At 44.5% G+C, this 27,485-nt stretch overlaps 1 protein-coding gene across 7 annotated transcripts in view; it reads left to right on the top strand.

The window, feature by feature from the left end:
• Positions 1-12,544: 12,544 nt before the first annotated feature.
• Positions 12,545-27,485, top strand: part of GNPTAB (N-acetylglucosamine-1-phosphate transferase subunits alpha and beta) — an 81,927-nt gene continuing 66,986 nt past the window's right edge. For 5 of the 7 annotated variants that reach the window (XM_082349587.1, XM_082349585.1, XM_082349586.1 and 2 more), the window contains exon 1: positions 12,545-12,967. In XM_082349587.1, the coding sequence (XP_082205713.1) occupies positions 12,903-12,967 (65 nt within the window). In that variant the 5' untranslated portion in view covers positions 12,545-12,902. The remainder of the gene's footprint in view (positions 12,968-27,485) is intronic. The other 2 variants (XM_082349588.1, XM_082349589.1) reach the window with 2 other exon arrangements.

Genomic DNA, 27,485 nt, shown 5'->3' with positions numbered 1-27,485 from the left:
AGTTTTTATGGGCTGGGTAATTTCATAGGCTAACGAGTGGGAGGTTTATTCCAACTATTTTGGGGAAGGGGTGGGGATTTCCAGGAATTGGGCCACCGCCCACTTTTTGGCCTTTTATGGTCGGGACTGTCATGGTGCCCATGGGTGTGTCATTTAGCATATGCTAATGCATTACAATCATTGTATAATGAGGCTCAAGGTCTACTGGAAGTTGAAGCTTCCACCATCTTGGGCCTTATTGGTTCTAACCAGTTTTTGTTGTGTCCTCAACAGCTATGTCATTCTTTCAAATGTTGTGCCTTCATGCCTCCCCCGTCTCAATATCATTCAGGGGTTTCTGTTGCCCAGCACAAGTTCACGTGCCCGATGCACAGTAAGGCCGAACAAACTGAAACGTTGGAGTTTGGAGCAGAGAAAGGTTTATTGCAGGGCCATGCAAGGCAACAGGTGGCTCATGTTCAAAAACCTCAAACTCCTGGATGGTTTTCATGGAGAAGTTTTTATAGGTAAAATTTGAAGTTAGGGCTGCAGAGTGACTTACTTTTGATTGGTTGGTGGTGAGGTCACAGGGCGGTGCTCCAGGGATCTTGTGCTCACCTGAAGTTACCATCCTCCACCTGGGTGGGGGTTTTAGTTCTGCAGAAGAGCTCAAAGGTATTGTGACATGTATCCCTTCAGGAGGAAACAAGACCCTGCCCCAAGGCTGCACTATTGTTTCATGACTGCTCCTCCTTTGTTTCTGCAATCCCTTACCTCCCTGATTAGCAACTGCTGTTTGAATCTGCCCTTTGGTACTCAGGGAAGGTCTAGGAGGCTGAGACCTTTTTTCCTAAGAACAAGTAACAGGGGACAAGGACTTCCCTGGTGGCGCAGTGGGTAAGAATCCACCTGCCAATGCCGGGGACACGGGTTTGAGCCCTGGTCCCGAAGATCCCACATGCTGCAGAGCAACTAAGCCCATGAGCCACAACTACTGAGCCGGTGCACCCTAGAGCCCGTGCTCCACAACAAGAGAAGCCACCAGAAGGTGAAGACCGTGCACCGTAACAAAGAGTAGCACCCCCTCGCAGCAACTAGAGAAAGCCCGCGAGACCTGGTGCAGCCAAAAATAAATAATAAATAAATTAATTAATTAACTAAAAAAAAAAGAAACGGGACATGGAAAGGATTTGTACACTGCTCGGTTTCATCACCATTTCCAAATTGAACATTACAATTGTTCTTACTCTATAGGGTTAAATTAGTTAATATATTTAAAATACTTAGAACAGTGTCAGGGATATAGTTAGACACACAAGAAATACTAGACTTTATTGTTATATTATATTGTTATAATAATTATTATTTTGTTATAATATTGTCATACTACTACTAATTATTATTAGTATCTTTGTTATTATCATTACTGTAAGCAGATAGGTTAGGGGGTCCCTAGAGAAAGAGAACCAGGAATGGCTTTCTTGATGTTAGAGAAGCCATTTTGCCCTAAGCCTTTTTTTTTTTGGCCATGCCGCGTGGCATGCGGGATCTCAGTTCCTCAATCAGGGATGGAATCTGTGCCCCCTGCAGTGGAAGCACTGAGCCTTACCCACTGGACCACCAGAGAAGTCTTGGCCTAAACCATTTTGTGATTTAACTCTGGCCACAATGCTTGCACGATCAGGTCTCGGTAATCGATTATCTTAGGGAACAAAGGAATGGAGGAACCGGGAAAAGGCAGTCAAACAATAGTGCAGCGATAAAGCAGAGTCCTAGTTCCTCCTCAAGGGATATACGTAATAATATATCTTTGAGTTCTGCAGGAACTAAGGACCCCACCCAGGTGGAGGAGGGAATGATGATGTTGACCCTTCTGAATCCAATCAACTAAAGCTTGGACTCTGTCAACCTTTGCCCCAGTTCTATGTTGAACTCACCTCTGCTCAAGCCGCCTCATGAATATGCAGGTACCCTAGCTTAAAACTTCCCCAATTTTGCTGTTCAGGGAGACTCTGCTTCGGGAAAGATCCCCGGTGTTCTCCTTACTTGCTGCAAGTAATAAATCCTTCCTTCTCCTGATCTTTGGCTTGGTTGTGTCTATTGGCTTGATAACTACCAAGAGGTGAACCCAGTTTTTGGGTAACATTATTACTGTAGAAAGAGTTTCAAAGTCTCCTTTAGAATAAACTCCATGATTCAGGAATGGCATTTCTTTCCCCTGTAAATATAACCCTAAGGCCTAGTAAAGTACCTGGCACATAGTAAACCCTTGATAAAAAATATTGACTTGTTGAATCTATATGTTAGGGGAACCACTGACCGAAACCACCCACCCTGGCCAGGCCCAATAGTAACAACTTGCATGAGTTATCTTACAACAGGAGGTCCTGGTAAGGAATGCAGAAAGAACAAGCTACCACCAACCCGAAGAATTTGGGAAAGGTCAAAAGGAGAGAGGAGACACCAGTCCATACATCCTACCACCCTCCCAGAATCCTTCTCACTGGAATCCATCTTGGCTGAGTGATGCATGCACCACCAGGAAGGACCCTGAGTCAGAATGATTGGCCAGAGACAACCCGGACACTAACCCCATCACCATAAAACCCGAGACTGCGAGCCACGTGGCAGAGCAGTCCTCCTGGATTTCCTTACCACCTGGGTGCCTCTTCCCAATAAAGTCTTTTGCTTTGTCAGCACGTGTGTCTCCCCAGACAATTCATTTCTGAATACTAGACAAGAGCCCACTCTTGGGCCCTGGAAGGGGTCCCCTTTTTTGCAACATATATATAGAGCAAGTTGTGGATCAATATGTATGAGATGATATTTTAAATGCAATTTAATGGTGAAGTGTTTAGGGACGATGTGTACTGATCTCTGCAACTTATTTTGAAATCTGAAAAAATGGACTGATGAATGGGAATTGGCATAGCTGTTTGAATAGATATGTGAAAAAGCAAATAAGGCAATGTGCTAATAGTAGAATCTAGGTAGTAGATGAGAAGGTGTGGGGTGGGTATTGTACTTTCAATAAAAAATGCTTCAACTTTTAAAAAAAATAATTAAATCTGCAAAAACAATTGTCTGGAAGAACATGCATCCTGTTGTTAACAATGGTTACCCCTTGGGATTGGCAACAGGGCCTTGGAGGGAAGGAAGTCATTAACTTTTTACCTTATATGTTTTATTGTTTTTATTTTTATGAGTGTGAATTGTTTTGGAACAATAAAATTTAAAGGTCAATTTGTGGGAATTCCCTGGTGGTCCAGTGGTTAGGACTCCATGCTTTCACTGCCAAGGACCCGGGTTTGATCCCTGGTCGGGGAACTAAGATCCCACAAGCTGCGTGGCATGGCCAAAAAATAAATAAATAAAAAAATAAAGGTCAATATGCAAAAGAAAAAGCAAGAGGAAACATTCACAGAGAAAAGAAACAGGACGAGAGCTATAGGAGATTTTGTCTTCTTTGACCTACTAAGAATGTAATACTTTCATAATAAGAAAACTAAACTAAGATTTAGTTAAAACAAAAGATTAAAATTCATAGAAATAATGCACAAAAGTAAATATTTGCTAATCAGACAGACATTTTTGATTCTTACCCACATTTATTAGAAATTATTTGCACAGAAAGTAATTCATTGGTAATTTCACCAAAAAGAGAGTAGTTTGACTGACAGGTTCTGTTCTTTTTTTAAATTTTTTAATTTATTTATTTTTGGCTGCATTGGGTCTTCATTGCTGTGCGCGGGCTTTCTCTAGTTGCGGTGAGTGGGGGCTACTCTTTGTTGTGGTGTGCGGGCTTCTCATTGGAGTGGCTTCTCTTGTTGTGGAGCACGGGCTCTAGGCACAGGGGCTTCAGTAGTTGTGGCTTGTGGGCTCTAGAGCGCAGGATCAGTAGTTGTGGCGCACGGGCTTAGTTGCTCCGCAGCATTTGGGATCTTCCCAGACCAGGGCTCGAACCCATGTCCCCTGCATTGGCAGGCAGATTCTTAACCACTGCACCACCAGGAAAGCCCCAGGTTCTGTTCTTATTACACTCTTGTTACTATGATCTTTGAAGCCTCAAGGATGTGCTTGCTGGAATTGGACCTTCTTTGGAAATTATCATTGTGGGTCCTGCCACTTAGAGGTGAAATTGAAACCGAGCAAGACCCTGAAGGCCCTTCCCAGGTACAAGTCTCTCCATGTCTCTAGCTTCTTGTTTGTAGAAAAAGCTTTAGACTTCTAGGCCTTCCCTGAGTTCCAAAGGGCAGACTCAGTTAATGATTGAGAAAATGAAGAAAAAAAGGAAAAGCAGTCAAGCAAGAAAAGTACTAATAATTTGAACAATAGAGTCACAGGACTCCTAGTTCCTCCTGAAAGGATATAGATAACAATCAGATGCATATCCTTGAGTTGTTTTATAGAAACCAGGACCCCTGCTGGGTAGAAACTGCTAATCAGACTTGTTGGAACCAGAAGGTTCAGGAATGAGATTTCTGAAATAATCACTTTGTTACCTCACCACCAACCAATCAGAAGAATGTCCACAAGCTGATCACACACCTGGCAACCCTCACCCCTAATGTTGCCTTTAAAAACCCTTGCCATCAGGGAGTTCAGGTCTTTTTAGCATTAGCTGCCTGTTCTTCTTGCTTGGTGCCCTGCAAATAAACGCTGTAATTTCCTTCACTACAACCCAGTGTCAGTAGATTGGCTTTGCTGCATGTTGGCTGAGTGAAACTGAGTTCTATTAGGTAACAAAATGTGTTAAGTATTTGTTGTCAAAATCTGTAATTTGGACAAGGGATTTAAGCAAGTTTCAGGCCCATGTCTGAATCATTCATTTATTCATTTTACAAACATTTTCTGAGTCCCTACCCTAACAGAAACCTGATGGGCATGAAGAAGATTTGAAAAAGTATGAGGAGTAGACCCTGCCCTAAAAAAGGCTTACAGTCTTGTTCAAAATACAAGTACGCACTTGAGAATTTCAATAAAAGCATGATGCAGTGTTGCATACCATAAAACCATGGCATCTCACATTTATGGAGGATCTTTTTTTATTTTTTAATTAAAAAAATTTTTTTATACAGCAGGTTCTTATATAGAGGATCTTAACCATTGTTTGGTTCAACCTCATGAGATGGTTAATGTCAAGTAAGGGATAGAGAATTTACAAGCAGGAGAGATCACTGACGGAGGGTCAGAGTGATTTCTGAGGTTCCAGCCTGAGAGACTGTGAGAGTAATGGTACCATTGACAGAGGCACAGAAGGTAAAATAGGGAGGTGATTTAGGCACCAAGATGATGAGATCTGTTTTAGACACTGAATTTGAAGGAATAGGACGTTATATTGACTATTCTCCATTTGCTCCCAGATTCATTGCCATACCCTTTGCTGACCCCATAAATGGCTTTTCCCAGCTTCTTGTAGCTTCTGCGTGGCTGGCTTCATCCCTTCTGATAATGTCTGCATTTCTAATCCACGACTGCAACTCCTGATGGGCAGCTCCTTTTCCACAGCTCCAACTCTCACCAGATTCTGATAACACCATTTCCTTGAAGATATTGTTAAATATACCATTTCCTTTTAGACATTTCCTTAGAGATATTATAATTTTGCCATGGAATAAAATGGAAAAGGAGAAGAGCAGAGGACAGGGGTCTAGTCCATGTGGTCTGGACCACCTAGAGAGGACAGGAGGACACAACCCAAAACAGGAAGTTATCAAAGATACTTAAGGGGAATTCCCTGGTGGTCCAGTTAGGACTCTGTGCTTCCACTGCAGGGGGCCTCGGTTTGATCCCTGGTCGGGGAACTGAGATCCCCCATGCTGCATGGCACGGCCAAAGAAGGGGGTTATTGAAAATATTACCAAACAGTGTAGGATTCATTATTTCAGTGGTGTTTTATTATTTCAGAGGGCAGGTTTTTTTTTTTTTTTTTTTTTAACCACTTGGTTTAGAGTTGAGGGTAGTTGTTTCATCAGAGAGGGCAGTTTTAATAGCAGCAAGGGTAGAAATCAGGTTGTCAAAGGTTAAAGAGGGAACTCAATTTAAGATTTGGCAAGGGATTTGAATTGACATTTCATCCAAGAAGACATACAAATGACTAATAAGCATCTGAAAAGATGCTAACATCATTAGTCATTAGGGAAAGGCAAGGAAGTACAAATCAAAACTCTACTGAGTGACTATAAATAAAATGAGAGGTCAGGGGTGGTGGTGGTGGTGTGATGAATTGGGAGATTGGGATTGACATGTATACACTAATATGTATAAAATGGATAACAAATAAGAACCTGCTGTATAAAAAAATAAATGAAATAAAATTCAAAAATTCAAAAAAAAAAAAGAGAGAGGGTGCCGAGTGTTGGAGAGAATGAGAGAAAACTGGAATCCTCTTGCATTGCTCCTGGGAAGGTAAAATTGTGTAGCCACTTTGGAAAATGGTTTGGCAGTTTTTTCAAGTGTTAATGTAAACTTACCACAGAACTCAGCAATTCCATTCCTTCATATTTACCCAAGAGAAATGAAAACGAAACGTAAGTCCACCTGAAGACATGTATATGATTATTCACAGCAGCATTACACATAATGGACCCAATCTGGAAATGATTCAAATGTCCAGTGACTGGATAAACAAAACATGATAGGAATACAATGGAATGCTACTCAGAATAGCAAAAAAGTCCAAGAGAACTTTTTTTTTTTTTTGGCCGCTCTGTGTGGCTTGCGGGATCTTAGTTCCCTGACCATGCCCTCGGCAGTGAAAGCACAGAGTCCTAACCAGTGGACTGCCAGGGAATTCCAAAGAGAACTTTTAGGGTTATGAAAATATTCTAAATTCTAAGTCTGGATTACGGTGATGGTTGAACAACTATAAATTTACTAAGAACATTGTGACCTAAAATGTCTCAATTTTATGGTATGTAAATTATCCCTCGATAAAGTTGTTTTTTTAAAAAATGTTAACTAGATAATATTCTAGGAAATTGAGGTAAAAAAATTAGGGCGGTAAATGGATACAGAAGCCAAAATATTGTTTCATGATTGCTCAACAGACACTGAGGCTTTGACCCATAACTTTTTATTTAATATTATTAGAGGAACTTATCTCAATATAAAAGAATGTTTCATTTTTTTAAAAAAGGAATATTTCTAGCTTATCCAGAGGAACTTCTCAGAATTAATTAGCAGTAAATCTGCACATTGTGAAGTGAAAATAAAGTCAAGAAAAATGACTTTACCCATTGAGTCTAGACCAGTATGAAGTGGGTTGGGAAACATGAGCAAAACTAGTTCTGTCTCATCTCAATTGCAGTTTTAATGCAATTAAAACTGCTTTAGGGCTTCCCTGGTGGCGCAGTGGTTGAGAATCTGCCTGCCGATGCAGGGGACACGGGTTCGAGCCCTGGTCTGGGAAGATCCCACATGCCGCAGAGCAACTAGGCCCGTGAGCCACAATTACTGAGCCTGCGCGTCCGGAGCCTGTGCTCCGCGTCGGAGAGGCCGCGATAGTGAGAGGCCCTCGCACCGCGATGAAGAGTGGCCCCCACTTGCCGCAACTAGAGAAAGCCCTCGCACAGAAACGAAGACCCAAAACAGGCATAAATAAATAAATACATAAATAAATAAATAAAATTTTAAAAAGAAAAAAAACCTGCTTTAAATTGAGGCCTCAAAGAGGATATCAGCCCTAGGAAGGAATAGAACTATCCACATTGCAAGGGAGGGAACTTAGAATGTAGCTTTTAGAGTTTTGTTTCACATGCACCTCACAATGGGGCAATAGAGAGAAACCGGCAGCTAGTCTGTACTTGATGATAGAAGAAAAGACAAAAGAAAATAGATTTTCGTTTTTCATGAGCTTCCCTCTCTATTCACACTTAACGCTAATCATTATTAACCCTTTCCCTTGGTACCCCCTAGAGATTCTTACCATAATCATCTCCTAACCCTTTTGGCCTGAAATGTCAGAGGCATCAGTTATATTGCCTTCTACTGTGACATTTGCACTTCAGATACACTAACTCTGGAATTTGGTGCCCTTAACTATATAGTTGGTATCACTTGGATTTATACTGTTTCCTTAAGATTGGTAACAGTCACTATAATAAATTTAGAGCATTGCCAAAGCATTGTAGCAAAATATCGGAGTAACCCCTGCCGATCTTCTAGAAGGCAGACTGTGTAAGATACAAAAGTCTTCCTATTTAATTATGCACTTAACATTGCAATGAGTTAGATAATCAGTGTTTACGGATAATCAAATACCTATGTTGAGGGACTTCCCTGGTGGCGCAGTGGTTAAGAATCGCCTGCCAATGCAGGGGACGCAGGTTCGATCCCTGGTCCAGGAAGATCCCACATGCCGCAGAGCAACTAAGCCTGCGCGCCACAACTACTGAGCACACATGCCACAACTAGTGAAGCCTGCATGCCTAGAGCCATGCTCTGCAACAAGAGAAGCCACTGCAAAGAGAGGCCCGATCACCGCAACGAAGAGTAGCCCCCGCTCACCGCAACTAGAGAAAGCCCGCACAGCAACGAAGACCCAACATAGCCAAAAATAAATAAGTAAATGAATACATACATAAAATATGTATGTTGAGTGCTCATTACTTTGGTTCTAAGGAGCAGAAAACTAAAAAGCAATAAAAAAAATCATGGCGATCAGAAAGTTCCAAAGGTGTGAGGATCAGGAAATTGATACAACTTTCAAACAGAAGAGTAGGAGCTAGCTTTTGCAGATAGGTAGATTTTGCAAAGTATATCATGGTGGGCTTGATATCGATCCTGGGAAATAGTTGGAACCTGTAGTTAAATGGATAGCTCGTGAGAACTTAAATGGGGAAGTATAGGAGCTGGAGGGGGGAGGGCAGGGGGGAGAGAGAATATATATTCTTTTTGAGCAAACCTGAAACTTTCACAAAAATTGACCATGTACTAGGCAACAAAGGAAGCCTCTATGAATTCCAAAGTGTCAATATCATATGAAATACATTCTTTTACTTTGTTTTGGTCAGATCATTATTTGTAGACTAAAACATCTACTCATTGATTTAAACAGAAAAAGATTCAGTTGGTTCATCCATGAACCATTAGGAGGGATGAACAAAGATTTTAGGTTGAATTTGTAGGAAGTGCTCCCCAAACCTCAGCTGAACTGAGCTCCAAGGGAGCTGTGGACTCTGCCACGGTCGGGGAAGAGCAGACCAGGACATCTGCTACAGAGGCAGGAAGCCACTTCCAGCAGTGCTGGCTTCAGAACAAAATCACACCTGCACTGACTCAATGGCAAAAAATAGGTGCCCTTTGCCCAGCTTCTCACCCCATGTCACTCCCGGATTAAAATCTTCTGTGAATTCATCTTATTAGGAGAATCTAAATTACACCTGGAACCCTAGTTTCAGGGATGTGCCAGTTATCAGTTGTTGCCTTTCAGCTCCTAATTCAACCGCTCAAAACGGGCTCCGTAATACTGGACTTGGACTTGGACTGTATAAGCATTTCTCCTTTGTAGTGATTATGGTGCTAAACTTTGCCAGTAGAGGGCGCTGGAGGCATATTGCAGGAGGAAGGGGGCGCTTCGTGATTCCAGAGGGTGGTTTTCGGTTTTTCTTTCACGTGCTGCCTGGTGGGTTAGTGTACCAGTGTGTGGGGACATAGTGGTGCTCTGCCCCATCCATGAACATCCAGAGAGCCCAGGTTACCACCTTAGCCTAGGTCTGGAACCATCTCGCCTCGGTTCCCCTGATGTGGACACTGTGTGCCCCAGGCAGGGCACATGCAGTGGAGCCCCACCTCCCAGAGTGCACCTGCATTCCATATTGACATTCATGCCATGCAATAAAATTAGTACTTAGAGGGAAGCTTATAGTTTTGGAACATTTATGAAAAACAATAAACACTACAAAAACTAGCTCAAGAGCAACAGAGAAGGGAATTCCCTGGCGGTCCAGTGGTTAGAACTCCTTGCTTTCACTGCCGAAGTTCCTGGTCCGGGAACAAAAATGCCCGCCCTGGGTGCGGCCAAAAAAAACCACAAAAAACAAAAACAAGGAAAAAATTGAGACGGACGAAGAAGTAATATACAAAATGAAACAAACAGAGAGTAAATAACAATAAACATAACAGAAAATTTAAAACCTAGATGACTTGGGTACATTTCTGGAAATCCCCCAGCCAAAATGATCTAGGTCCAGAGAGTTTTCAAAGTGAGTTCTACCTCAAAATTTTGGTGTGTTCTTCATAATATTCTTGTTTCCATTAACAACATACTGAAATTCAACTCACCAAAACTTCAATAATTCCAACTGTGTACTTGATACTTTTATCAGTTCAAAATATATACATTCATCCAATAATTTTTATCAATTGGCTGCTATAGGCAAGGCACAATACTAAGGGTAGGGATATAGTTATGAATAAGATGGGCAAGTCTCTTGCCTTTAGGATGCCTGTATGGCATAGATGAAACCTACCAAAAAACCCACAAGTAAAAATCAAGTAAATAGAATAATGTATGGTCACACTAATGAGAAAACTATATATATTTGTTTATGTGTACATGATATATTTGCATTCACAAAAATAAACAGTGGGCCATGTTATGTTTTGGCTCTTGGAATTCTATCAGAAGCAATAAAATTTCTTAATAATTTTGTTTTATTTGATATTTTGCAAAAAAATTAAAAGCTGCCCTGGCTTTCTTTTTTAGGATAAAAAAAGAAAGGCATGAGGTCACTTACAACTGACCTGTGTTTTATGAACACACACTGTATATCCTGAAAGGAGGCAGGGGATAAAATTAAAGTATGTTTTCTGACAACAAGCTAGTATTTCAAACCTAAAGCTGAAAAGTAAAGGCATTTCATAATGTGAACACTTTATTTTATTTTATTTTTTAATTTAATTTATTTATTTTAACAACTTTTTACCTTGAGTAAAGCAAGGACTCAGCTAAATATAGATGTATCAGGAGTTACTTCAACTTTGCTTAATCAGCTACTTCAAACTGTTTGTTTAGGTTCAGTTTTCTCATCAAGCTGAAGGTAAGGCCTTCCAAATACACCACCTCTATATTCAACAGTTACGTTTTGCAGGCCCAGGGCAAGAGGCTTTTCTTTGTGTAGGATTGTTTATTTTGGTTGCTCATTTTTCATCAAGACTGAGCAAAAGGTGACTCAGAGATGGATGGTGTTTTGGGGCCCAACACTTAAAGCATTCTCGTCTCCTAAGTTTCAAAACCACTGAGAATGTGGTATAAGGTACAGAGAGATGGAGATCAAAGCGTCAGCTTTAGTACTGATAGAGTTAATTGGAGAATGTTGTTCACCTCTTCAGACAAGTGGGCAGCCAATATTTTCTCCCTGAATGAGACAGACTTTCTAGGCCCCGGCCCAGGCTGGGACACAGGTGCTCCTGTACTTGGCAGATAGTGCATCAGAACTCCTGTCTCTGGCAGACAAGCTCAACTCCTTGCAACCTCACCAGTCAGGTACCTCCCTCCTCTCCTGGGATGAGGGGTGGAAAGAGACACAAGGAGTGTTAATAAAATGTTGAAAGAAAAAAGTGTATCTTGAAATGAAATATTGTCATTGCAAACCCATTGAGACTTAAGTCCTTTGGTTTTATTCCATTATGTGGTACTGTCTAAACCTCCTCTTCTACCTGAAGGCCCTGCTAGAAATCACCTGGTGCCAAAGTAGAAATAATTGACCCCTTTTGCATGGGTTCTTGTCCAGTACATCACATGACTTCAATTTTTTTGTATTTAGTGGTTTATGTGTTTATCTCCCCAACTAGACTCTCTGGGAACAGCGGCCAGATCTAGTTCTTTTTAAATTTACTTTATTTATTTATTTTTGGCTGTGTTGGGTCTTCGTTGCTGTGCACAGGTTTTCCCTAGTTGGGGCGAGTGGGGGCTACTCTTCGTTGCGGTGCGCAGGCTTCTCATTGCGGTGGCTTCTCTTGCTGCAGAGCATGGGCTCTAGGCGTGCAGTCTTCAGTAGTTGTGGCTCACAGGCTCAGTAGTTGTGGCGCACGGGCTTAGTTGCTCTGCGGCATGTGGGATCTTCCCGGACCAGGGCTTGAATCCGTGTCCCCTGCATTGGCAGGCGGATTCTTAACCACTGCACCACCAGGGAAGCCCTAGCTCATATTTGAAAATGCAACACCAAGCACCATGCCAGGCACCGGACACTAAATACATATTTAATTAATAAATGAATAAATGAATTTAGGTTTTGGCACATTTAGCCCCCAAATTTCCTCTTTCAAACAATACGGTTGGACAGCCAGAAGGGAAAGGAGGCCCATGACAGCATCTCCTCTTAGGGCTGTGAAAAACCATGATTTCCCAATTATTGTAAATGCAGGAAGGGTTTTGTGCACAAAAACATTCGTGTCAATATAGCACCGTCTGGGGCGCGGCCTCCTTGCAGAGGCCAGCCCCGGCCCGGTCGCCCGCCCAACCCGGTTTCGAGGATCCCAGCCAGGCCGGGAGAGCCCGCGGCGCACGCGCAGTCGGGGAGGGCACTCGGCTGCCCTCCACCCCTCCGCCCTGCAGGTGGCGCTGCTGTTCCCACCGCCGGCGCCGCCACCCCCGTCTCTAGCTGGGCTAGACCGGGGCGGCGCCGGCCGCCTCGCGGGCCGCGCGACCGCCTCCGCCGCACCGAGGGCGTGGGCTCCCGGCTCCCGGAAGCGGCCGCCGCGGCGTGGAGCCGAGCGGGCGTCGATTCCCGGAGCGGCAATGCGCGGCGGCCGGAGCCTGTGACCTGAGCACGGCGGCCCGGTGGGGGCCGCGGAATGGCGGCTCGTTGAGGAGGCGGCGGCGTCTCCGGCCCTTCGGGCGCGGCGCGGCGTGTCGGCGGCCGGGGTGATGCTGCTCAAGCTCTTGCAGAGACAGACCTATACCTGCCTGTCCCACAGGTATGGGCTCTACGTCTGTTTCGTGGGCGTCGTTGTCACCATCGTCTCGGCCTTCCAGTTCGGAGAGGTGAGTAGAGGCGCGGGAGCCCTGGCCGGGGCGCGCTGAACCCGCACGACCCCACGGCGCCCCAGCCCCGGCGCGCTCCACTCTTGCCTCGCCATCCTCCCTGCAGCTCCGGGGACGAGCTCCAGAGCCTGCCCTTTCCCCGGGGGCGCCGCGAACTCAGAGCTCCTCTCCGGGCTGCGGTTTCAGCATCTGGGGTCCAGACCTCGCCCTCCCGACGGTTTGGGGGATCCGCTCTCCTTCTGCCGAGTCCCTTTCCCTCCAGGTGCCTTCTTCAGGGTCCCCAAGTCATTTGACTTTCTCCCTCAGGCCTTGTTCTCCACGCACCCCTCTCCCGGGACCCAGAGTTCCTAAATTGCACTGAATTCTCAGTCCTTGCCCCTCCTGCGGCTTCCTCCTCAGGTGTCACCCTTCTAATCTTTTCCCTTTGACAGAGGCACTTTGTATTCTTAATCCCGTTTCTGCCGAATCTCAAAACTTTGTCCAAGAGGGGTGTTTTCTTGGCACGTGAATTTGCAATGGGGAGAGTGTACTGGCTCCAAATTTAAAGGACTTACACGTGAAAAGGTGCTTTTTTTTTTTTCATTTTTTGCTCTCTTATTTGAGACAGCTGAATATCATCAGTGAGCCCTTAGAGGCTGTGCTGGTAGATGTGCAAACACTGATGTGTGGCCTCTCCAAACACTTTTCTCTATCCCGAGATCAGCTGAGCCTGGGGCCCCTTCCTGTGACCAGGATGCCCATAACCGTCTTGGACTCCAGCACCCAGTCTCTTGGGAATCAGCACAAGCTCTCGGGTCATGGGATGTGCTTATCATTTAGATTCCAGATCGCACAAGCCCAGCCTGTCTTGATCTGCTGTTAGTTAAAGCATAAAGCACAAAGCACAGGTATAAGCATAAAGTAATTCGATAAGATTGTAAACCCCGGAGGGTCCAAGCAACAGGTTTGGCAGGTGGAAACACCCAGGTGTAATAGATTTTGTGCCCCTCTGGGTATGGACTTTAAACATTTTCTTGAATGAAACAGCCCTTTGATTCAGGTTGCATGGCTATTTCATGACTGACAGTCTAATACAGTACTCTTTGTTATAAACAAATGTACAAGAGACTATGGATAGGTGAGAACTGGAGGAGTACACGTATGTGATTTTAGAGAACATCCGCTTTTAAAATGTGTCTAGCAATTGGAAGAAAGTTGTATTTTCAAGTTGTTAGAAATTCGTCTCTTTATTTTTTTTCTTTTTTGGGGGTAGGAGGTTGCAAAAGGTTTAAAAATTAACAGAATATTTTTCAGAAATGCCACAGTATACATTTGCTTGAAGTCTGTACCCATGCTGGATTGTGGGCTCCATGAGAGAGGGTGCTGTCTTTAACCACTGTGACCAGGTGCTGTGCCAGGTACTGCCAGAGTATACAGTCTAAATATTTGTCTAATGAATATGTGGCATGATTTTCAGGTTTACACTTTTAGTAGTTCTTGGTCTAGGGGCTGATGAAAATAAGTCTTATAAGTAAGGGTTGAGAAAGTACCCCAGACTTGTAAGTGTGGAATATGTACCTAATATTATACTACCTGCTGTTCTGTCTTTGTTTCATGTATTGCACCTTAATGCAGTGATTGTATCTATACATAGTTAAGTGTCTTATTGCTGACAAAAGATTTTTTTGGCCCTGAGTAATTTTAAGTTAGCTGTTTATTAACTCCCCTGCAGTGTGAAGGTGACTCAAAGGCATCAGTTGTTAGAATTTTTCTTTTTATGTATTCCACGTCTGGTTATTTAGTTACTGAAAGAAAGTCTTGAAATGGCCACAGATCTTAAAGTTTGGAACAGACAAAAGAAATGAGAGGCAAAGAATGCCAACAGGTGGCATGGGAAATGGAAACAGCTGGCTCAATACCCCTACTATATTTCCTGTAGTTAATTTCTACAGTGCAGCTGAAAAGAGGAGCTGCAGGATTAGGCAGATCTGGGTTTGAATGCTGGTGCCAGTATTAATGATCATGATCACGGCTAATACATAGGACTTATCAGATGTTAGGCACTCTCTTGACTGCTTTACATATATTAACTCATTTAATCCTCACAACATCACACCTGTGAGATGGGTACTAGTGTTAACCACCCCGCACCCCTGCCTCCAATACCAAAGTCTGAGGGTGATCAAGACCCTTACACTCAGCCCACCGTATCCTCCAGTTACGCATCAGGGATACTGGAGGGCTGACTGTATACCCATTTTACAGATGATGAAACTGAGGCACTTGCACAAATTAATCCAGCTAGTTCATGGCAGAGCTGGGCTTCAAACCAAGGCAGTGTATGGCTCCAGAGCTGTACTCTTAAGCATGTCTCTGTGGCTTCTCAGATAGTCTGGGCTGTCCCTTATATGATCTTCAAAAGGATACTTAACCTCTCTAAACTTCAGCCTCCTCATCTTTAAAAAGGAGGCAAGAATACCTTCTTTGCAGGGTTGAGCCTATTAGTTCCTGGCACATAATAGGCTCTCATTAAGTGGTAGAACTACAGCTGCTATTATTATTGTCATCAACTATCTTATGCCCTTAGTACTTATTTTGAAACAAACCTTTGAAATAGAATATGCTCATCACACAGTTAATATTACCAACTTGTTAATAACTTCACTGATTGTAATGGCTAGAAGGACTAAGATCATTGTTAATTGTGAATTCATCACTATCTTTTTTCCCTCTCTTAGGATAAGTGGTATTGGCTGCTACCTTTTAATAAGTTATTTGTATATTCATCCAAATATTGAGAAAGAAAAGTGGAATTGAGAGAGGGAAGTACTAAAAAAAATTTATTTTTATTTTCCCCTTAAGTTGAGCCAGGTTTTTTTGAAGAACCCTTGGGAACTCTGATTAAACAAAAGCAGAACCTGATCGAAACCCACAGGGAGGGCCCACTGGATGGGGACTAATGGCCACTGAAGCGCGTCACCTTGGGTGAGGGTAGCAGGTAAACTAGTTGATTTGGGCGAGTCATGTGGCCTCTGGGAGCCTCAGTTTCCTCATCTATAAATGAATGATTATCCTTTTTAGCTCAGAAACTTCTGATTTTAAATGTTTGTCCTCTGTTGATATTGAATAGACCTTAAAACGTGCTTTTGAAGTAAAAATCTGTTATTTCAGGGTCATTTTATATGGAAATTTATATTTACATTTTATATGGAAATCCACAATCCCTTATCTGAAAATTCTACTGAACCTTGGAATTAAACATCGGTATCTTACAGGGAAACGTGTGAGTATTTACACTCAGTGAGGAGAATAAAAAGACTATAAATAACTTCAAGTTGGTTTAGGTCAAGTTTTGCCACCAGATGAGTTCAGGTCAGGTCAGGTTTTCCTGCCAAAAAAGATCTTCAGTGTTGAGAGCTTTTTGGATTTTAGGATTGTGACTAAAGGATTGTAGATCATTACTGGGTATGTGTGTATCTGTGTACATGTGTGTGTATAAAATACAATATATCACTTCCTTACATGTACTAAGTATGGAAACAAAGAGGTGTCCAAAAAGTAACTTCAGTGAGGGAGTCAGACAAGTTCAGATAGAATCTACCCATACTGGGCAGTAACCCTGGCCTCCTTCCTCTCTTTTGCTCACCTGTCTTCTGTCGCCATTTTGGATTCGTTAGATATTCAGTGAAAAAGAAGATTGAAAACTGGGTCCAGCTCCAGTTTCTCATACTGGCCCAGTTTCAAGAAAGAAATTAGTTATGCTTATATTTGATTATTTCGCTCATTAAACAGATACGTTTTGAGTGTGTTCTTTGCCAAAGGCAACAAATAGTTGACGTTAAAGGAACCTGGCCTGAGAGCTGGGAGGCAGCCTCTGGCCCGGCTCTAGCCCCACCATAAACTGTATCCTCGGTGGTTTCCAGACTGTGTTACTCCCAGCTGCCTCCTGGGTGGGGGCAGCCACTCTTACCTGTTTGTGTAGATTTCTTTTGGGGGTGAAGAAAACTTTCACTATTAAAAATGTTTTAAAACTTCCAGACTAGATTTCTGACACCCCCATTTTAGCTTTAATGTTCTGTGAATATACATTTATTGGATGTTTCACATGGGAAAGCATGAACTATAATGTAATGGAGTTTGTGCTACAGAGAAAATGCCAGTGGCTGCGCTGAGCCTCTTTTTTTTTTGGCCGCGCCGCGTGGCTAGCGGGATCTCAGTTCCCCGACTAGGAATTGAACCCGTGCCCTCGGCAGTGAAAGTGCAGAGTCCTAACCACTAGTGGCCCGCCAGGGAATTCCCTCACTGAGCCTCTTTATTTTTAAAAAAATTTTTATTTATTTATTTATGGCAGTGTTGGGTCTTCGTTTCTGTGCAAGGGCTTTCTCCAGTTGCGGCAAGCGGGGGCCACTCTTCATCGTGGTGTGCGGGCCTCTCACTATCGCGGCCTCTCTTGTTGCGGAGCACAGGCTCCAGATGCGCAGGCTCAGTAGTTGTGGCTCATGGGCCTAGTTGCTCCGCGGCATGTGGGATCTTCCCAGACCAGGGCTCGAACCCGCGTCCCCTGCATTGGCAGGCAAATTCTCAACCACTGCGCCACCAGGGAAGCCCGAGCCTCTTTAAATGGTATCTTTCTTTTGGGGGGTTTGGGAGAGATACACAGCCCAGCTAAGTGTCAAAGTAGAGACACTGTCATTTTCCCTGCTATTCTTAGCACCTCTAAAGTGCTTGGTGCCCAGTAGGTGCCCAGTAGGTGCCAAATAAATACTTGATGTGTGAATGAATGAATGAATTGGGGGTGATCTTAACGAACCTCCCTTTAAGCTCATTTCCAGTAAAGGTGAGTTTTCTACCCTGATGCAGCCCATCCACACTTGCCTTTTGTCTCTCAGACATGGTTGGTCAGGTGCACCCTGTACGGTGGAGGGCGCTGTCAGGTGCAAAGGACTATGTGCAGCTCATCCTTGGCCATCTTTGGCTAGTTGAGATGAGGCCATGATATACACATGAGTAACAGTACAAGAGAGTAAGTATTTGCATGCCTGAGTAGGTGCACAATAATGACTTAGAAGATCAGAGGGAGGGAAGAAAATTATGGGTTGAAACATCCTAGGGGAAGTTGAGACTTTTACAAGGAGACGGGAGCTTTTTCTTTTTGAATTATTAGTGGTTTAAAATTGTTGCTGGTATTAGCCAGTGGCAGTTGGTTGCAAGTGATAGAATTCCACTTCGAACCTGGGTTAAGAAAAAAAGGTAGTTTTTTGACTCACGTAGTTGAAAAATATAGGGTGAAATTTCTGGCAGGATCAGATCAAGGTGCTCACATGATGTCATCTGGACTCTTTGTCCCTGTTCTCCAGCTCCATGGGTTTAGTTCTCAGACAAGCTCTCCCCATATGGGAGCCAAGATTGGTGGCAGCAACTCCAGCAGCTGGTCTCCCAGTTTAGTAACCTTCTCTTCCTCATTAGTGCCAGCTAGACCCAGGGCGGCCTGCCTAGCTGGGGAGTGAGTGCCCTTGTGCCTTCATTAACCACCTTGATCATTTCCGGAGCTAGGGTTATGGGTGGGACTGTCAGTCTCCACTGAACCACGTGAACTGAGAGGGGTTCCCCAGAGGGAAATCAGGAGGCTGTTATCAAAAAAAGAGCCAGAGCAACAGATGTCCTAGACACTGGCTTGAGTCAAAACCCGTTTCTTTTCCTTGGCCTTAACATTGACACATTGACATTGTGACTGTGATAGGTGTTAGCCCTTTACCTTGTTCTAGAAGATGTGAAAGTGTGTTGTTTCCATTTTCCATTTTTGATACTGTGTTGTTAAGTACTCTAATCTGTGAAACTTGTATTCTTTTTTAAAAAGTTTATTTATTTATTTAATTAATTTATTAAAAAAATTTTTTTGGCTGCATTGGGTCTTCGTTGCTGTGCGTGGGCTTTCTCTAGTTGTGGCGAGCGGGGGCTACTCTTCGTTGTGGTGTGCAGGCTTCTCATTGCTGTGGCTTCTCTTGTTGTGGAGCGCGGGCTCTAGGCGCATGGACTTCAGTAGTTGTGGCTCGTGGGCTCAGTAGTTGTGGCTTCCAGGCTCAGTAGTTGTGGCTCGTGGGCTCTAGAGTGCAGCCTCAGTAGTTGTGGTGCACGGGCTTAGTTGCTCCGCGGCATGTGGGATCTTCCCGGACCAGGGATCGAACCCGTGTCCCCTGCATTGGCAGGTGGATTCTCAACCACTGCACCACCAGGGAAGACCCCGAAACTTGTATTCTTGAGTGGGCGTATTAATATGGAGTTTTGTTAAACACAGTGCAAGTGTGCCCTCATAAATCTTTCACTAACGATTCAATATATATCTTTTTTCTTTTTTTTAAAGACGTTTGTTTTTTTTTTTTTTTTAAAAGCACTTTTCTTTTTTTTTTTATAGCTACTTTATTTATTTATTTTATTTTATTTTTGGCTGTGTTGGGTCTTCGGTTCATGCGAGGGCTTTCTCTAGTTGAGGCAAGTGGGGGCCACTCTTCATCGCGGTGCAGGGACCGCTCTTCATCGCGGTGCGCGGGCCTTTCACTATCGCGGCCCCTCCCGTCGCGGGGCACAGGCTCCAGACGCGCAGGCTCAGTAGTTGTGGCTCACGGGCCCAGCTGCTCCGTGGCATGTGGGATCTTCCCAGACCAGGGCTCGAACCCGTGTCCCCTGCATTAGCAGGCAGATTCTCAACCAGTGCGCCACCAGGGAAGCCCTCAATATATATCTTTAATGGGTGATTTGATAGTTGCATTTGATTTGACTTACTCTTGAGGTCTAAATAATGTTGATCTTGTTAATGAAATTAAGCAGAAAATTAAGAGAGAAAGCTTAACCTGACCTTTTTGCAGCATCTGTCACCCCATGTATGTGGGAATGCTCACTCCCTCTTTCTTCAGGAAGACCCCCTCTTTGTTCTCCTTGTCCACTCACCATTCCTTCTCTGTCTTAAACGCTGGGATTCTCCAGGCTTTGCTCCCTGGCTGTCTCCTCTTAGGGGGGATGTCAGGTTTCAGACCCCCATCCAGATGCTTGTGACTCCCAGTTTCCAATGCCTTGCCAACAGGTCCTGGATGCACACCCCCTGCTGGCTGCCGGCAGCGCGTCCCTGCCACTCTGCCGCCCTGTCATGCAGGGGCCTCGCTCATCATGGTGCTTTCTCCTCGCTACGCCCAGACATGACTGCAGAATAATTCTGTAACGGTTTAGGGTTCTTCCAGCTCCTGAACTCTGCCAGAAGATACAGGAAGAATTTGCCCCAAGACCTCATCAAACCTTTCCTGGAATTGGCCCCAGCTGGATCATAGAGCCACCCCTAATAGACATCTTAAAAGGAGGAAGAGGTTTGCTTTTTGACCAGTCTGATCCCCCCGTGAAGTTGGGGCCCGTCTCCTGAACATTTGTGTTATATGGGGGTGGCGTTCCACTAGGAAAGAATAGGTCGGTGTCGCTGGCGGCTACTAGCTGTACGGTCGTGTTGGGGAGCACAGCCGGGAGGACGTGTAGCAGGTGTCTTTTCCTCCCACTGGCCCTGGACGTGAGCTTGTAGGGTTAGCTCTGCCTCTGTCCCTGGCTGAGACACTCCTGTGGGCCTAACTCAGCCTGCTCTTGTCACTCCTGGGTAAGAAGAAGTCCCGTGGTTGCTTCAGATTACAAAACATAATGTCAGTTCAGCCATGAAAGCCTTCAGTCTCATGTCAAAATGGAACTTTGAGCCTGTTGAAGTCGAAGCTTCTTGCCTCTCTGGCCCAGGCCTGCTCCAAGCAGAAAGCCTGCGATTGAGGAAGGGAGCTTGGGTACGGTGGGCTGCTTCTCTCTTTCTGCCACGGAGCCTGTTTCTGACCCCTCCTGGGTTGTAGGACTAGGAAGAAGGAAAGGAAATGAGGGCAGGAAAGTCTTTCCTAAATAGGCGCTGGCGCTCTGGGATTTGCTGGTGCCAAAGCTCGTTCTCTTCTGAGTGCTTTCAAAGGGCATCCTTCAGAGACCCCACCCTGAGCGCTGTCACTTGCTTTGACTCTGCTGAGAGCAAATGCCTCTTCCTCTGGGCTGGTTGCTTCCTCCTTCCTTAGCCCCTCAGTGTCTGCTCTTCTGGGGGACCACGGACCTGGTCTGAGGTGACCCTCTGCAGTGCTCTCTTGTGCATGGCCCACATCTCATCTCTTGCACAGGTGACCTGCATCCTTTGCTCTGTAAGAGAGGAAAGATACCTTTTTCCTCTACTCTCCTTAGTTCTCAGCTAGGGCCCCTGTAACAGAAGACAGATTAGCAAGAGAAAAGCATACATTTATTTAACGTAAGTTTTAGGGACTTCCCTGGTGGCACAGTGGTTAAGAATCCACCTGCCAATGCAGGGGACACGGGTTCGATCCCTGATCCGGGAAGATCCCACATGCCGTGGAGAAGCTAAGCCTGTGCGCCCCAACTACTGAGTCTGCATGCTCCAACCACTGAGCCCGCACATCACAACTACTGAAGACCGCGTGCCTGGAGCCCGTGCTCCACATCAAGAGAAGACACCGCAATGAGAAGCCTGCGCGCCACAACGAAGAGTAGCCCCCGCTCGCTGCCCCTAGAGAAAGCTCGTGTGCAGCAACGAAGACCCAGTGCAGCCAAAAAATATAAATAAATAATGTAAGTTTTACATGACCTTGGGGCCTTCATAAGGAAATGAAGACCAAAGAAGCAGTTAAACCTGAGTGTTGTAATGCTGGGCTTGATGGAGCGTGGAGAGTAGCGGAAAAAATGTGATAGGACAAAAAAGGGTGTGAGCTCTGGGGAGTAAGCTGGGGGAGACATGAGGCCTATTCATTCAGATTTCTTGCGGCATTCCTCTGTCTTCAGATGAGGATTTCTCCTTTCTTCTGAGCGTAGAGAGGGCCCGTCTCACAGAAAGTCTTATGACCTGTTTCAGAGGAAGGTCAGAAAATTCTTTTTATGTGGTGTTTCTCAAATTCATTCGGCTTGAAATATTCAGTTTGCCAAGCTGTCGTATTTTGAGGTAGCATGTCCTGAACCCCATCAGCTCAAAGTGGGGGGTGTGTGGGCTGACTCCAGCCTGGCAGTAATGCCTCCCTGTCCCCGGAGCCGATGGCCAGCCAGCCCTTTCTGTTTCTCAGGTACGGGGTGGATGTTGCAGCCACCCAACTGCATGCACCCGAGCTTGGCTCTCTCGGTGATCCTAGTTGAGTCCTTTTCCTGGACTTGAGGTTTCCTGGCCTGGGAAAGAGATTTCTTCCCCTCTCCTTTAGATGAGGTGGAGCAGGATTGACAGAATGCCAGCAGCTTCCAAAAGCTCTCCTCTGACCCTTCCTACCACGGTTTGGATGAGTTTCCAACCACCTCCTTAGGAAACGTTGCATCTTGGTCCTACATATCACTTTGGAATGTGGTATCTGGTATATTGGTGCCTTAGAAGAAACATGTCTAGACCTACAGCTTCTCAAAGCAGGTACAAATTAATTGAGCTTGCCCAGGAGATGAGACTTACTTGCCATTTCTGTACTCAGCTCTCTGAACACAAAGATGTTGTCTTTCTTCCCTTGGAATCCCTGTGCCCCAGCAGAGCACTTAAATCCTTCATTGAACTAGTAAGTTTTTTGTTGTAGCACCGCCCCTGGGCTTAAGAGCAGTGAACAAAGCCCACTGGTTCCTGCAGACTGAGCGTTTATATCCTGGTTGTGCAGTCAGACATTAAATGCTACTTAATTACAATTGTGAAAAATGCTAAAAGGGGAGAGTGTTGGGGGAGAGACCAGCAGTGAGAGCCCATCCTGTAGTGGCTGGGTCAGGAGAGGCTTTCTTGATGCAGTCTGAGCTCAGCTTTGCAGGGTCAGAACTCCTGAGGCAGAGGACAGAGGGAGAGCGAGTCTGCTCTAGGCCACTGGCTCTCAGCTGGCAGGGATGCTGCGTTCCAGCCCTGAGGCATTTGGCAGTGTCTGGAGACATTTTGGATTGGCATGACTGGGGCATGGGGTTGGTGCTGCTGGCATTAGGGATTCTGCTAAATATCCTACAGTGTCCGGAACAGTCCCCACAGCGAAGCGTTGTCAGGCCCTGAGTGCCAGCAGTGCCAAAGATGGGAAACCCTGAATTAGAGGGAACAAGAATGGCTGCAGGGCACTTAGTCAGGGGCCTTGCGCTAGGCTGGTGGAGGGCAGATAAAGAGAAGTGGGCAGATTTGAGAGACTTAGGAGGCAAAATCATCGGGCCTTCATGTTCCATTATGTGCCAGACACTCCGCTGACATCTTGGGATATAAAAGTGAGCAAGACAGACAGGTTCGTTTGTCCTCCCAGACCCTAACTATAGGTGCTCAGTGAATATGTGTTGAATGAATACTTACAAATATTTTGTTTTTGCTCACTGATTGTGATTGAGCCTGTGAGGAAAGGTGGTTTAAATAAGATGCCTAAAGTATATAAGGTACCTTGCATAGTGCCTGGTGCAAGGTGCTGAGTAAATGCTAATTAAATGCCAAGTGCCCCATGCCAGCCCTGATCTTCCCTTGACCACAACACTCACGAAGACAACAGGGCACCTACCTTCTGGCCTGATGCCCAAGGTCACACTGAAGAGTATATTAATCTTTTCTTAGAGACAGAGTAGAAAAGTTCACAATGATTTCTTAATCTGAGTGTGCTTTATTTTGGTTGATATGAAAGCAGAGGAGGCAAGTGCCTTATTAATTTAATACAGCCTGCACTTTACAATAACATATGTTATCCTAGTTCCTTCTAAACTGTAACAAACAATTGTAGCTGTGATAGGTTATGTATATTCACAATATATCTTTTCAAGTTCTTACTGTCTTTAGATTGTTTCAATCTTGTGATCCACATGCAGTATCTTTAGCAGGTGATTAGTCAGCCTGTGTGTGATTCATACATACACTAAATTAAGCAGGGAAAAAAGTGATCTTTCAGAAATGTTACAGACTAAGTCACACTTGTGCAGGGAGAGTCAAATGCATTCTATATATGATCAGACTAAAAACTGTATTGCCCTTTATTTTTTAATTAATTAATTATTTATTTTATTTATTTATTTTTGGCTGTGTTGGGTCTTCGTTGCCGTGCGCAGGCTTTCTCTAGTTGCGGCGAGCGGCGGCTACTCTTCGTTGGCGGTGCGCAGGCTTCTATTGTTGCGGAGCATGGGCTCTAGGCGCACGGGCTTCAGTAGTTGTGGCATGCGGGCTCAGTAGTTGTGGCTCGCGGGCTTTAGAGCGCAGGCTCAGTAGTTGTGGCACACGGGCTTATTTGCTCCGCGGCATGTGGGAACTTCCAGGACCAGGGCTCGAACCCATGTCCGCTGCATTGGCAGGCAGATTCTTAAGCACTGCGCCCCCAGGGAAGCCCTGTATTGCCCTTTAAAATTGCTTCCTAAAATTGTTTCTTCTTTTAGGTTCTAGTTTATCCCTCCTTCATTACCTCTTTCCATTAACTTCATTTCTGTTTCTGACTAATTCTAAATTGGATAAAGTTTCTTTACCAAATTTTCGTAAGTTGTTCACTCAGCAGAGATCAGTGGAGGTGTTTACTCTGGGCCAGGTACTCTACTGCTTAGAGACACAAAGATGGTTCTGTATCTTTCTGCTATTGAGGAGCTCACTTTCTAGACAGACCAGCAAGTAAGCAAACTTAAGATGCGTTGTGATAACTTAAGTTGAAGAGCTAGGCCTGGGTGTCAGGGAAAGTTTCTCAGGGTGACACGTGAGCTTGATCTTGAAGGAGATGGCTGAGGGAAGAAACGGGAGCCCCTCTCCCCTTGTAAGTGAAGGATGCTCTAGGTGTAAAGGTATGGGTATGAGAGGTAACTCTCACCTTCTAGAACAGAAGTGGTTCTGAAGGGCCGCAGCAGCGTACTCAGGAGTAAAGCTGGAGAGGCAGGCGGTGGCCAGTTTCGGACTCGCTGTGGAGTGACTCCAAGGAATCTGGATTCCTCCTGAAGAAAATGGGGACCATTCAAATGGTTTTAAGCAAGGGAGTGATGAGTCAAATCTGTGTTTAGAACAATTGCTCTGAGGTGATGCGAACAGTGAATTGCAGGCGGATAACTGGGAGCAGGAGACTGTGGGGCGTAGTAGGGATCCAGGTGAACCTGCCACACTGGGTGCAGTGCTGGAGAATCAGCAGGCTTTGCATGTTGATTTTTATAATTGTACAAAGGCCTGAAAGAACAATGTCTTTGCTTTTGGAAACTGGCATAATCTATATCTAATTAATTGCTTGACTTTGGGCGAGTCTCTTTATTTTAAAATTGTCCTACTGAATAGTATGTAAAGTAGAATAACTTACATCAAAGTACAGTCAGCCCTCCATATTCGCAGGTTCCATATCTGCAGATTCAACCAACCAGGGATTGAAAACATTTGGGGAGGACTTCCCTGGTGGCGCAGTGGTTAAGAGTCCGCCTGCCAATGCAGGGGACACGGGTGCGAGCCCTGGTCCGAGAAGATCCCACATGCCACGGAGCAACTAAGCCCATGCGCCACAACTACTGAGCCTGCGCTCTAGAGCCCATGAGCTGCAACTACTGAGCCCACGTGCCACAACTACTGAAGCCCGCGTGCCTAGAGCCCGTGCTCCACAAGAGAAGTCACCGCAATGAGGAGCGCGTGTACCACAACGAAGAGTAGCCCCCGCTCACCGCAACTAGAGAAAGCCCATGTGCAGCAACGAAGACCCAATGCAGCCAAAAAAAAAAGGGGGGGGAATTCTAAAAAGTTCCAAAAGGCAAAACTTGCAAGTGCGCCAGCAACTATTTACATGGCATTTACATTGTATTAGGTATTATAAATAATCTAGAGATGATTTAAAGTATATGGGAGGATGTGCTTAGTTTATATTCACATACTATGCCATTTTATATAAGGGACTTGAGCATCTGTGGATTTTGGTATCTGTTGGTTGGGAGGGGGGTAGGTGTCCCTAAGGATACCGAAGGACAGCTGTACTTCAAAATCACTGAGATTCTAGCATTTAAAAGTAAGCTATTACCCCAAGCCAGCAGTTTTCTACAGGTAGTCTGGGGACCCTATCCAGTGATCCACAAGTTCAAACTATTTACACGATAATACTAAGACATTATTTACCTTTTCTCGCTCATTCTCTCATTAGAGTACAGTGGAGTTTCCCAGAGACTTAACAGACATGTGCCATTGCGGCAGACTGAATGCAGAACACAAAGATATTCCAGTTGTCTTCTATGAAACCACGCATTAAAGAAATTTGTGAAAATTAAAAACAATGCTACTCTTCTCACTAAACTTTTTTGTTTAGGAAAAGTTATTTTTCATGAAAATCTTTATGTGGCCCTGTAGTGGGTTTATTTCTTAAATGAACAAATATTTTAAAATTTCCTCAGTTTTAATTTTAATATGGTGAATATCAGTAGACATAACCCACATAAAATTTAAAAATTTAAAAACTCTTTGGAATCTTAAATAATTTTTAAGATTATAAAGGGGTCCTAAGACTGAAAAAGCTGAGAACCTCTGCTCCAAGCATTTAAGAATAAATATGTGGTGGGACTTCCCTGGCGGTCCAGTGATTAAGACTCCACACTTCCACTGGAGGGGGCGCGGGTTCAGTCCCTGGTTGGGGAAATAAGATCCCACGTGCTTGCGGCCCCAAAAGAAAAAAAGATGTGGTACCTGTGTTATGGAAATTTAAATATAAACCACCGTCATCTCTCACCACTCTTGCTCCATTACAATCTGTTCTCCACATTGCAACCAGGCTACCTTTTAAAAAATGTGAATCAGGTTACATCATGCCCATTGTACACAGTAGAAAATCCAGACTCCTTCTAATGGTCTGTATGTAAGATCCTAAATGCGCCACTTCTTTGAGCAGGTTGTGTCACGTATCCACTGTGTGTCCTGTAACTTTCTACAAAAATGTTCCCTAACAGACTACCCTCAAGTTTGCTGGCTTAAAACAGGAGCAGCAAACTACGCCTGTTTTTGTATGGCCTGCAATCTAAGAATGGAGTTTACATTTTTAAGTGGCTTTAAAAAACTAAAAGAAGAAGAAGAATTCATAACACATGAAAATTATATGAATTGTAAATATCAGTGTCCATAAATAAATGTTTTATTGGAACATAGCCATGTCCATTCATTTACTGTTGTCTATGGCTGTTTTCTCAGTACAACAGCAGCATTGAATAGCTGTGGCAGAAACCATATGGCCTGAAAAGCCTAAGATGTTTACTGTTTGGCCCTTTACAGAAGAGGTTTGTCAGTCCCTGGCTTAAAATGACAATTATTTCTTCTCTGGGATGTGCAGGTCAGGTGGGAGTTGGCTCATCTGGGTTGGACGTGGACCACATGTCTTTCATCCTCCTGGGACCAGCAGACCAGCCTGGACATGTTCTTCTCAAGCGGTGGTAAAGGCACAGAAAGGAAGCGGATACTTGCAAACCTGCCTGAGGTTTAGGGTCAGAATTGGTGCATCCACCTTCTTTTTTTTCCTTGACACATTAGGTTTGTGTCTGCCTTAGGACCTTTGCGCTGTTGTCCCATCAG

This window comes from Balaenoptera borealis (genome assembly GCF_965194805.1).
Source record: "Balaenoptera borealis genome assembly, chromosome: 13".
Lineage (NCBI taxonomy): Eukaryota > Metazoa > Chordata > Mammalia > Artiodactyla > Balaenopteridae > Balaenoptera > Balaenoptera borealis.
This window is presented reverse-complemented; position numbering and strand designations above follow the sequence as displayed.